The 12,713-nt window shown below is 43.7% G+C and overlaps 1 protein-coding gene across 2 annotated transcripts; it reads right to left on the reverse strand.

Moving 5' to 3' along the window:
• Window positions 1-2,670: 2,670 nt before the first annotated feature.
• On the reverse strand, window positions 2,671-7,194 carry RANBP6 (RAN binding protein 6). Of its 2 annotated transcripts, XM_004706521.2 has the most exons (2): window positions 7,059-7,194; window positions 5,772-5,943 (listed from the first exon to the last, which is right to left on the reverse strand). In XM_004706521.2, the coding sequence occupies exons 1-2, from the start codon at window positions 7,192-7,194 to the stop codon at window positions 5,873-5,875; spliced, it is 207 nt and encodes a 68-aa protein (XP_004706578.1). In that variant the 3' UTR covers window positions 5,772-5,872. The 2 variants fall into 2 exon arrangements, with proteins under 2 accessions (XP_004706576.1, XP_004706578.1); XM_004706519.2 differs by having other exon boundaries at window positions 2,671-7,194.
• Between the last annotated feature and the right edge of the window lie 5,519 nt (window positions 7,195-12,713).

Raw genomic sequence — 12,713 nt, forward strand, 5'->3', positions numbered from 1 at the left:
GCAGGAGGAGGCGGCGCGGACTGGCCCGGCGACAACTGTCAATTAGAAGCCCCACTGGGCGGGGAGAGGGGGAGGTAGAAGGAGAGAGAGAGGGGGGAGGGCACTCAGGCACCCCCGACCGGGCGAGCTGTAGTAAAAGGTAAAGAAAGGAGCACCGTCGCCATCCCTGATGCGCATGCGTAGTAGAGCCCGTTGCCCCGCCCCCTCGAGTCCCGCCCCGCTAGGCGTTTTCGCTCCGCTATAGGCCTGGAGGCCGTAAGCATTGCGCGACCCAATGATGTCATCAGTAGGTAGCGCCTGTAAAGGGCGGGGCGAGGAGGAAAGCGAGCGCCTGCGCGGATTTACATACCCTCTCCCGGGAGAGAGCCAAAGGCCTCTTTTTAAAGTCGGAGATGAGGCTACCTTATTTCAGCCTTGCACTGGTTCCAGTTGCCAAATCGATTCTGGACCCATAGGGACACTCTGAGGTATTAGCCCTATCAACTAAAGAGAGCTAGAGATGATCTTTGTTAATGAGAAATTGATAGCACAAAATCCTGCCTATTCTAAAATTTGCCTGCAGTTTGTACCACTCCTCCCCCAAGCCCCCGCTGTGTCTGCTGGTCTGCTATATAAATGTGGAATTTGGGAAGGGAAGTTAAAGAATGAACTAACAAACATGTTCACAGGCAAGACGAAGAGGTGATTGCAGAATGTGAACAGCAGGTTTGGGAAAATGCTGACCTCGGTTCTTAACATGAATTCATATTTTGGAAACGAATCTTTCCCGTTAAAATTTTAAAAATACACTTCTAAACTCTCAACTGTTACAGTTTTTCTAAGAATATGGGCCTAATGTAAAGAAACAATGCTAGAGAAGTCACCAAGTATCTCAAGTCTGAACTTGAGAGCATTAGGTAGCTAACTTGTTTTAAATTGCAGGAGGACTACAATGGGGACTTAGCATTCATATCAATTTATATGTTGCCTAACATAAGTGGGGGAGAACAGGTGATTCCACAAAGCAGATATTCCTAGTTTTTCCTGTATTCTAGGAAGGGGCACATATGACTTTACTTAAGTAGAACCTTCTTGCTTGAAATTTGGAATTATTTGAATACACATAAATTATAGAAATCTAGGAAGTAAATGTTATGTTAAAGTGATTGGGTTATTCTGACTCTGTTTATTTCTCACTGATGAGAACTTTAAAGCACTTAGGAAATTCAAAACCTCAACACTATCTGGTAAGTTAACTATGGGTCCTAAGGTGAAATAGTATGCCCAAAAAGGATTCTGATTCATAAACCCACTGCCATACAGTCAATCTGACTCATATGGACCTTATATAAGATGAGTAGAACTGTTCCATATGGTTTCCAAGATTATAAATCTTCAGAGGAGTAGAGAGTCTCGTATTTGAGAGGCTGGTGGGTTAAAACTGCTGTGTGATTAGCAGCCCAACATAATAAACCACACCATCAGGGCCCATAATACAGATCTCCCAAGTTTGTAAATTTTCCCAGTAGCAGATTACCACATCTCCCAAGAGCAACTGGTGGGTTTCAAATACCACCTTCTTGTTAGCAGCCAAGTCTCCTGATAATGAAATCGTATTAAAGGGGGGAAAAAGCCCATTGCCATGGAATTGATTCCAACTCATAATTGCATAGGACAGAGTAGAATCATCCCCCTGGGTTTCCAAGACAGTGAGTCTGTATAGGAGCAAACAGCATCATTGTTCTCCCACGGAACTGCTGGCTTCAAGCCACCAACCATTCAGTTAGCAGGTGAGCACATAACCCTTGTGTCACTAGGGCTCCTGTCTAATGGAACCTCCCTAATTCTCTTTAAGGGAGTCCCAGAATCTGAGGCCTATCCTACTCAAGTAATTATGCACTCTTCCTCTGCTTTGGCCACCACCTTGAGTCGGATATTAGCTCCCATTTTTGAACCCTGGGCCACCACGTTACATTCATTATCGCCTTTATTTCTCATATGAGTCTTAATCCAACTTTACAGGTAGATAAATGGATACTTAGGTTAAGAAAGTAGTTTGTCAGGCTTCAGATCTAGATTCAGAATTCCCTCAAACCTCCAGGTGCCTAATCCAGTTGCCTGGCAGAATTTCCTATTCTTCACCAACAGGAGTGGAGGCAACGGCTAGGAAAGTTGCTCAAGGGCTTCTAAATTAAGGGGTATAAAAGTGCAAGAGGTGTATGTGAGTAGAACGGACATCAGTTCTATCACCTTCATGAATAGCTACGGTGATAGAGACAGCTATTAGGAAAGTAGGGCAGGCCTTGTAACCTAAAAAGACAAAAGAAAAACGACAAGAAATATGTTGTAGCTAAATTATAAGACATGAATAAAGGAAAAGAAAAATTACCATTTAGTCTTATCTCTATGAATCCTCTGTCGTGGAATTGTTCTATTCACCTGTCTTTCATCTTAATAATATTGTGGTCATATTACACATAATGTCTTTAACTTTTGATACACATGCAACAAAAGGAATTATTGTACGGAGTAGAAAGGATAGCCTATCTAAAATCACAATATCATATCCCTGTTCACAGTGACCTAGTTGGATGCTCATTTGGACTGGTAGCTGGTGAGGAAGGGAGATGCTGAGGTAAAAGCCATTCTCAGCCACCGCAAAGAACACAGCAGAGGTACAAAGAGCAGCAATAACGGCTACCATTTATTGAACATTTAGTAGGTCAAATATTTGCAACATACTTTACATATAAAACAGCCCTAGGAAATCACGATAGAAGTATTTGCTCTTTAATTTTGGGATCAATGATTTACCAAATAGCTTTTTTTCTACCCTTCAAAAAGCTCACCATCAAAGACCAACATTCCAATGAATATAATTAACCCTAGCTTTATAGAATTGAGGACAGGTTTCTCTTTATAATGCACATCTACAGCTAAATGGCCCTCACAACTGTTTTCTTCCCCATGTTGAGGGCTAAAATTACCTTTCTTTTCACTTTCATGATATAATTCAGTGTTACTAAAGACATTATTTAAGTAGTCTTCAAAATAGTAATACATTTTAACCCCATCCAAACCAGGGCATCTCTTCTTGAGCTGCTTTGCAGGGTGGGAAACAGCACATATACACAAAACAATACTCTGTTCATACATGTAACACTTGACTCCTTCCACACATACTGATTACGTATTATTTGTCAAACCCTGTGTTTCAGTACTTTCCATGCTACCAATGCTAGATGTATTGGATTCCCTTTTCTGTAACCATGGTTCTTATTATCCTGGATAATTATGAAAGTAGAGAACCGTCAAGTTAAGATTTTTAAGTTATTAACACCTTGACGACTAAAATATGGGCCTGTCCCACCCAGTTTCTAAGTCTATGTTATGAACTCCCCACACCCACTGCAACATTTCACCAAACAGCATCCTCCCATTTTCATGACAGCCAGGAGTGTTAGCAGGTAGGAATAAACCTGCCACTACAGTCTTCTTTGTCTAGAATTCTGATGGTTGTCCTGACATGCCCCTACCTTATCTTTGAGTCCTCAGCAGCTTGTAACATTCAGCATGCCACCGTGACACTGAATATATTGTTTGCCCAGGATCACTAGTTCAAACAGCAAAAAATGGATACACTCCCTATCAACTAGGGGATAGGGGATTAATCTAAGACAGTGGAAGTACAGGTTGTCACCAAAGGTCTAATGTTTAAGAGATGAAACATGCAAGATGAACAAACGGCTGTAACATTGACTGTCCTGGGAAAGTGTGGGGACGAAGCATGAACTGTTAAAGCAGGGAGAAAATAGTTCTCTCAATTATCATGGACCCCACCCCTAACATTTATATGAAGTTACTTTTATAGTGATAGTCAAGTGACATTAAAGTGCTTCAAGCAAAATTTAGCAACTCCTGTAGGGCTGCCTGCTGTTCCTCATCAAGTTGGGATACACATGCCAACCACATCTCTTCATCAGTTTGTGCCTGGCGGACGACATTAGCTAGGCGTTTGGCACAAGGATCTTCATAGTTAACAGTCGCGTTAATTTTTCCTTCGGCAATTATACTGATTATTTTGGGAAGATTGGAATTATTTGGGCCAAGCACAACTGGGTGGTTGTTCTCAATCAAGTCACAGAGAAAACTCAAAGTCTGTAGGGCTTCCTCTTTATCCTCATGCAGCGGAAGCCATGATAACCAGTGCGGAAGAACTTCGTCTACATTTATACAGTTAGGCTTAAACCTCAAAATCTTCCCTATTGCTGAGATACAGTTCTCTGTTGCAATGACATTTTTTTTGGTTTTAGAATTTGCGCACTTAATGACTTTTACCAGCAGTGGCACGGCTTCTGAACACAAAGAGCGATAATCATCGCCACCAAACTGGGCCATAACGCCCAGGCCATACGCGGCAGCTTGCCTGACTTCAGGGTTGTTATCACGCATATTTAGTAGCATTGGCCACCGGAAATATTCGACGTATTTGAACGAGGTTGGACTGCAGTGCTCTATGATATCGTCAAATATGCACAGGCCCCACTGTCTATCAGGCCACGGCCTGCTTGAACAAATTAGATTTACGATTAATGGGAGTAGCTGTTCAAACCATGGTAAAATCTTTTCCCTGTAGGTACTGAATAATGAGTGCAAAATATCGGATACTTTGGTTAGGATATAAACATCACATTCGTCCTCGTCTTGCAGAGACATTTCAATCTGCTGGTCATAGTTCTCTTCCTGCCTTTTGACCTGTCGCAATTCTTGGTTTTTAAAGTGGCCTTCAAGCTTGGCTTTCAATATTCCTCCCAGTTCTTCCAGGTGTTCATCGCTGAGGCACCCATCTCCCACGACTTCAATAGACTTTGCAAAAGAATTCATTATTTCTGAGAGGACATCTGCATCAGGTTCCGTCCCAATAGCCTTGATTAAGGGATCACAGATGAATTGCCACATCTGTGCAAGATACTCTGGTCCACTCAGTTTTGCACATTCTAGCAGAAAAGGCATGGACTCTGCAGCCGCCACTCGAACATTGTCATGGAAGTAAAATTTCAGTAAGGGCACCATCAGCTTCACAACTTGTTCTGTATATTCCGCAAATCCTTCCCTCAACTCCTTAGCATAGTACACCAACATCTGGCAAGCAGTTGCTTTTGCTTCAAGCCCTGATGTCTTAATTCCAAAACTTTGCTGGTCTCCAAGATTGACAAACTGCCAGCCATCGTCATCGCTCATATTCTCCACGTCCTGTGTGTCCAAGAGAGTGACATCGGGTTTGGCTGAAGCAGTCTTAATGAGAGGCTCGATAACCAATGGGAGGTACTGCTGGAAATCTTTCCCAAGAATTTTACACATTCTAGCCCATGCTGAAACCATGTAAGAGACCTGAGGGTCATCATCTTCCGTGGTATTTAAATCTGATTGTGTCTTCAACAACAGCTGCATCACATTTGTTGCATCTTGCATAAATTTTTCCTTCCCAACAGCAAGACCAACATGACTGATGCATTCAATAGTTTTTCCTCTCAGAAGCTTGAGTTCCTTTTGCACAGCAAGCTCAACAATGTGCTTTAGAGAGGGTATAAATATATCATAGTATGGGACAAATTCTTCTTCGATTGTATCTGCAACTGAGGCAATTGTTGTTACAAGCTGTTCCAAGGCCAACTTTGTTCCATTCCGAATCAACTCTTGCAGTTTAATCACCAAGATGGAATGTAAATTTTTCACCATGCCATCTACATAGATCGCTAGCAATGGTTTGGGGCAGTCTTCGATGAAAATAATCAGAGCTGAAGCTGCATGCGATTGCACGCGCTGATTACCTTGATTTTCCATGGTGCGCAGCAGAGCTGCAATCACTGTTTCATGGAATTTCTTTTGGAAATTAGGTGCAAAATCCGTGGCCATCTGTCCAAGTGTAGTACAGGCTGCAGCCCTCACCCTGGGATGAGGATCCTGAAGAAATTGCAAAACAGAATTAACCATTTCATCTAGAGTTGCTTCCATTTGTTGATGGCATCCTTCTCCGATGGCAGATAAGGCCATTAATCCAGCATGCCGACATTTCCAGTCAGGGCTCTGGAGCAGCTGCATGATGTGCTCCTTGGTCATTGGTAAAACCACTTTCCCACCAAGCCCACAGGCCAGTCTGTCTAGGGCACTCTCAGCAGCAACTGCATTGCTGTCAAAATCTTCTTCTTCCATTTCATCAGCATTCACCCAGTCCTCGTCATCTTGCAGATCAACCATCATCGCTAGTATATGAGGAACAGCCTGTGCAATAAGATTCGTATGCTTCTTCAGCATGGGGGTTGCCGTTTCAGACAGGGTCACGATTACTTCCAGAGCCAGCTGACGTTGCAGATTACTGAGCCTAGAGTCACCGCATAACTTTAGACTCAGCTGCAGAGTATCTTCTAAGTAAGGGCCCAAGTACTTAGGAACTGTGTCTGCAATCTCAACAAGGGATTCTAGGACAGAATCATCATCCTGGTAACAAGAGTCATTCACAGCCTGTAAGATTCCTGGCAGCAAGTCTGCAAAGTCTTTACAAAGAGCAACGTTATTCTCATTAGCAAGCACAAATGCAGCTGCAGCTCGAGCAGATAAGGTCCTGATGGCTGGATGCTCTTGATCTTGAATGCACTGGTCCAATAACCGTTTGATGATATCCAAATCGTGCCGCTCTTGAGTCCCAAAAACCCCAGGAAAGTGCCAGAAAACGTGAAGTGCAACTTCCCATAGAACCACATTTTTAGAGTAGATGGAGTCAATTAGGAACTTCAGACCTTCGGGCCAATGGTTAGTGCCGTCCTCGTCTATCAAATTCCTGGCCAGCACCGCAAAAATATCGCAAAGTTTTTTCCTCATGCTAGCATGTGTTTCTAACTTAACAGCCAGTATCAGCTCAATCTTGACGTCCCTCTGGACTTCAGGAGGTAGGTTGGGATAGACTTCCTCAAACCCCGAGGACAAAAGCCGTCGGAGCAGTGCGGCAGCCATTTGTCTCACCTCAAACCCTGTTCTTCTGTTTCTGACGGCATCTATCAGGAACGTGGTCTTACACAGGCCCGGGATGTTTTCATAGATCTCCTCCGCCTGCCGCCGCACCATGCAGCTTGGATTGATCAGGTTCTTCAGTAGCTGGTAAAACTCTTGCTTTTCCGACGCGGCCGCCGACACCCCTGCAGCCCCGGTCGCCGCCATGGCGCGCTGTCAAAACTAGCGCGACCGCGGCAGAGGGAGGGGACTGCGGCTCGGAGCTCTGACGTAAGCGACGCGCCGGCGTGGAGGGGCGGGGCGCTTCTCCCTCCGCCCGTCTGGGCCCCACAGCTGGACGCTGGAAAGCGGGAGGATGGGGCGTGGAGTGCAAGACTGTGTGTAGGAGAGACCGGGGAGTATTCTCTCTTCCATTTCCAATCAGATGGAAAGACTGCCTTTCTATACAGGAGGAAATAAAGAACTATAAACTTTCTATACAGGAGGAAATAAAGAACTATGCTAGCATCTGAGTGGAAGTGTGAGTGAATTTTCTCAAATTCTAATCTGTATTCTTACCTTGACCAGTCAAAACAGTAAGTACATCTTTTTTTTTCCAGATCATTTTATTGGGGGCTCTCACAGCTCTTATTACAATCCATACATCAACTGTATCAAACATATTTGTACATATGTTGCCATCATTATTTTCTAGACATTTACTTTCTATTGAGCCCTGGGTATCAGCTCCTCTTTCCCCCCATGCTCCCCGCCCCAGTAAGTACATCTTGTAAACTTTAAGTGTAAGAAGCCTGTCATGAAAGATAACAGATCGTATAATTCCATTTACAGGAAAGGTCCGGAACAGGCATGTCAGTAGAATTAGAACGTTTGTGAGTGGTTTCCTGGATGTGGCTGGGTTGGAGGGAAATACGTTGAGACTGCCAATAAACATAGGTTGTTTTTTTTGGGGGGGAGGGCAATGCAAATGTTCTGAAATGAACTGTGGTGATGGTTGCACCAACTATGTGACTGTACTAAGCCATTGAGAGTACAATTTAAACTGGTGAATTGCACAGCATATGAATTATACTTCAATACAGTTGTTTTGAAAAACCAGTATGTCTAATAAAAGAAAACAATGATTTCTGACCCATTCCTATTCCTAATGCAGTCCCCAAACCAAACACACTCAAATTGTGCAAAAGAGGTCCCCAAAGCCCTCTGACATCGAGTGGACTCTGACACAGAGCAAGTGCTCTTCAAACTGCCCTATGGATGAGAACCCCCTAGCATGTGGATTCGACTAAAGATGGGGGAAGACAGCTGAACAAATTACAGTGGAACGTAACCTGGGCCAATAGTATGAAGACCCGAGCCTAGTCTTTCAAGGAACTCTGTAGTCTTGCTTGCTCAAAATTCTCGTATGCTCCCAAAACTATAAAATGAAGGCACTCGGCTATTAGAAGCTGGAAATTCTCTAATTACTCTTTCAAGAGATCAAATAATGCATTGGGATACACAACTTTGCTACTGAAAATAAGGAGTAATTGAAGCACTTGCTAATGAAGATCAAAGATTGCAGCCTTCAGTGTGGATTACTACTTAATGTAAAGAAAACAAAAATTCTCACAACTGGACCGTTAGGTAACATCATGGTAAATGGAGAAAAGATTGAAGTTGTCGAAGATTTTGCCTTGCTTGGATCTGCAATTTCCTTGATAAAAATTTCTCTATGTACATATGGAAACCTCAATGTAAACCTCACTGCTTTTGCTTCTCTCGTGAACCTAGCCTAAGACATGCATGTATCCACAAAAACGGAAAATCACAGCGTTAACATTAACTAGATAATAGACAAATTAGGTGGGGCAGTGGAGTTCAGTGGTAGAATTCCTGACTTCTGTGCCGGAGTTCAGTTCTTGGTCAATGCACCCTAAGTACTGCCTTCTCTCATCTGTCAGAGGAGGCTTGCTTGCCGTGATGCTGAGTAGACAGTCAGGACAAGGGGAAAGAGGTTGACAATGGAAGGAGTTTCTAGCACAAATGAAAGGTGAAGGCACATTTCCTCTATCACATTAGCTTCCCAGCACAAAAGAAAGTGAATGGCAGAGGAAACACCTTTTTTTTTTTTTTTTTCCCAATCAGTAGAGGAGGACACAGTGAAAGGGTGTGGGTTGAGGAGACCACAGTGGTTGAATTGACCTTGGTTTTGGACCTGGTGATACTGACACATCATGAACTCTGGAATGCATGCGCCTCCCCTTTCCAGGAGAGACATGCTACAGAAAGCCAGCCAGGGATAAACACTTGAATTTCCATCCTATAGAACCCTCAGATTGGTTGAGGGACCGTCACCTTTCCACACGGAAACTCCATTCAAACCTTTTCCCTGACTCTCTGGCCTGAATGCTCTCCTGGGAAAGAACTAAGAGGGGAGAAGCATTAAACCAGGAGCTGAGCCCCCTACGGATAATAATATGATGCTAAACAGGTTTCCAGCAGAGCTGCCAGACTGAGACAAGCTACTTCCCGGGAAAACCAGCCAACGAAAATACACTTCCACTTAGGAAGATATTCTTCTCCCTATAAACAACATTTCTCATTCCAAAACCTGAACACCAGTGCGTCAGAATCATTTGGTATGGTTGGTTTAAAATACAGACGTGTTCAGGCTCAAACTGCAGGTGACAGAATGAGAATTTCTGGAGAATTTGGAATAATTTTCTACACGTAAGGAACTGTTTAAGAATTGTAATCAAGGCTGGAGAATGATCAAATAATGCCTTTTCTCCCCGTCAAGTATGATACTGTGAATGAGGTGGGGTCTACATATCAGATCATTGTTTTTTGCAGTCAACAGCTTCAACAATTTATCAAACCTCCCAATGGCTTGCCCTGTTTCCTCCCTGCAGACTTCCCCCACCCCCATCTCTCTCGTATATTATTTTCCCCTTCATGTTAGTTAGAGGAGCCCTGGTGGTGTGGTGGATTATGAACTGGCTGGAAGGCCAGCAGTTTGAAACTACCAGCTGTCCCACAGGATAAAGATGAGACTTTCTACTCCCAGAAAGATTCACAGCCTTAGAAACCCATGGGAGCAGTTTCTCTGTCCTAGAGCCTCTCTATGAGTCAGAATGGATTGGATGGCAGTGAATTTGGTTTTGTTTTTCACTTTAGCTGATAGCTGTCTGCCCTCTAGCCTATAGATTCCCTTTCACACCTTACCTTTTTTCCTCCTGGTAACCATCAAAATCTGTTTCTTTTGGTATGAAAATCTTTTCTTGATTTTTATTTTATTTTTAAGAGTTTTTTGGCACTTCACCTATCATACAATCCAGTTGTTCAATCATATCAAGAAGAGTTGTACAATCATTACCACAATCAATTTTAGAACGCTTGCTTCTTCCTTGTTATTGTTACTCGTGTAATTATTTTTAATTGTGGCATAAATATACACAAGACATTCTCCAATTTAATAACGTTGACATGTATCATTCAGTGTGATTCTTATTTTGAATAACAGTGGACTCACAATATCTGCCCTTTTGTGTCTGCCTGACTTCACTCAGCCTAATGTCCTCCAAATCCCTCCATGTTGCAAGGTGTTTCACAGTTTCCTCATAAATAAAACCTTTCTGATAGATTGGGTAGGTAGAGTTAGGGACAGGGGGGCTACCCCTCCCCTGCCTGCAAAGGCCCCCAGAGAGAAGGTTGGAAAGAAATCAGGCAACCATACGAAGACCCCAAACTGAGCATGCAGACATAAGCCCCCTAGGCTCAGGTAAAACCAATATCTTGGACACATCCACCTCAGGCCCATCACACAAGTGGGCCTAATTCAGCCAGTGGGGTCAACCAATACCATCAACCACGCCTCCCCAGCCAGAGGTTTGAAATACCCTGGCCATGGGAAGGCCTCGCTCTCTCTTACCTGCTCCTGGTCAGAGGCTGGTGGACAGTGAGGGTCTTCCTTCCCCGTGTGAACCTACCTTGGGCCCACAGCCTCTTGGCCTACATGCTCTTAGCCTCTAGGGTTCTTGGGCTCCTGGCCTCCTGGCATTCCCCGCCCCCCACCTCAAGTCTGCACATGTGGGTGCTCTTTCCCACGTGGTGGTTTCGTACCCAGGTGCGAACCCCAGTGCGAGGGTTGGCATGCTTCTCAGAAATACCGTGTAACCTTTTGAGATTGTAACACCTGAAACTTGTCTTTCATAAAAACTCACTTGGATCACGAAATGTGCTTCGGTGTGAATTCTTCCCTTGTGCAAAGCAAAGAACCCAGGTATACCCCGCTCCAGAAACCCAACAACCCCTTAGTTAGTAGTGTGAAAACGGGAGTGTGAAGACTGGAGACCCTCAGGAGGCCAGGACCCTCGCTTAGTTCCAAGTTGTGGGATCACAGCTGTGGGGAAGGGAAAGAAAAGTGGGCAGGGATCAGAGAGGTGTTAACAGAAGGAGCCAATGTCACGGGCAGGGTCTGAGGAGGAAAAGTCCAGCAACTCTCCCCATGTTTGGGCCTGGGCATCAAAGTGGAGGTCCTTCAATTGGCTTCTTTATTGACCTTTAAATGAATAAAGAATGGGGGCAACTGTACACCCCAAACCTGCTCCCTCTGGAGGAAAGTGCGTTACGTCCCAGCCCCTGTATCTACCTTCTAGCTGCTCCCCATACGGTCTTGGTGAGCTTCCCTTCCCTCCACCAGGAGGAGCCAGAAGGAATCCGCATGAAGAAGTTCTTGATCATCTTTTACTCGTGAAGAGCATCTGTACCGATACATCTTAAGGTGCTTGCTCGCTGGGTTATATCGTTCTGTTCTATTTATTTTTTGCATTTTTGTTCCCTCTATTCTGTCCACCCCTCACACCCCACCCCTTGAGTCTTCCCCCCAAAAAGCCCACACAATACTCGACGTTTCAAGATTGGATTTGCTGGTTCGCTGAGAGTTAAACAATATCATTACATTTTGCAATTAAACTGGGTTTTGTGCAGCAGTGCTGAGAGGGCAGCTAAGGACTGTTTTTCACTAAGTGGTTCAGTGCAATTCAGACAAATCGGGCTTCTGAGCAGATTACGAAGTGGGGGAAAACTCAACATCAATTGCACATTTCTTCCCAGATCAAGGAGATTTAGAGTCAAGTGAGAAGGCTAGAATTAAATCAGACATACCTAACATAATCCAGAATAAATAAAACCACAGAAAGCACACATTATCACTGACCCAAGGAGAGTCAATTTGAATGTCAAAAATATATATAATATCTTCAATAGATTAAAGGTCATCAAATATATAGAGAAAAGTGGTGAATTTCTATTGATATTTTTTTAAGAGCCACTAACCCATTCATTGATAATGGAGAGTGCTAGGTCACCAACTCTGAGAATTGATAAAGGAAGATCATCAGGATTTTTCTGCCTTTCCCATACAAGGTTTATTCCAGAAGAGCCACACCGTGGATGAGGGAATGCTCTTCTCTGGAAGCTCCAGCTGAAAAATGCACAAGGAAGGTGAAGATCAGAAAATTGCTGTATTGTAATCCCAATCCAAAAAATGAACGTAGGCAACAGAGACCAATGGATGCTAAAGCCATTAGCTAGAACGTTGATGAGAATTTAATAATAGAGGGATTGGGCTTGAATCACCTAAATTTACAGAGTGATCTTAATATTATTATTAAAGGTGGGATAAGCCAGGCATTTGGAAGAAGTACAGACAGAGGCTCCTTAGAAAGGAGGAGGATGAGATT

This window comes from Echinops telfairi, unplaced genomic scaffold (genome assembly GCF_000313985.2).
Source record: "Echinops telfairi isolate 266 unplaced genomic scaffold, ASM31398v2 ScPeMD7_25;HRSCAF=90, whole genome shotgun sequence".
Classification (NCBI taxonomy): Eukaryota; Metazoa; Chordata; class Mammalia; order Afrosoricida; family Tenrecidae; genus Echinops; species Echinops telfairi.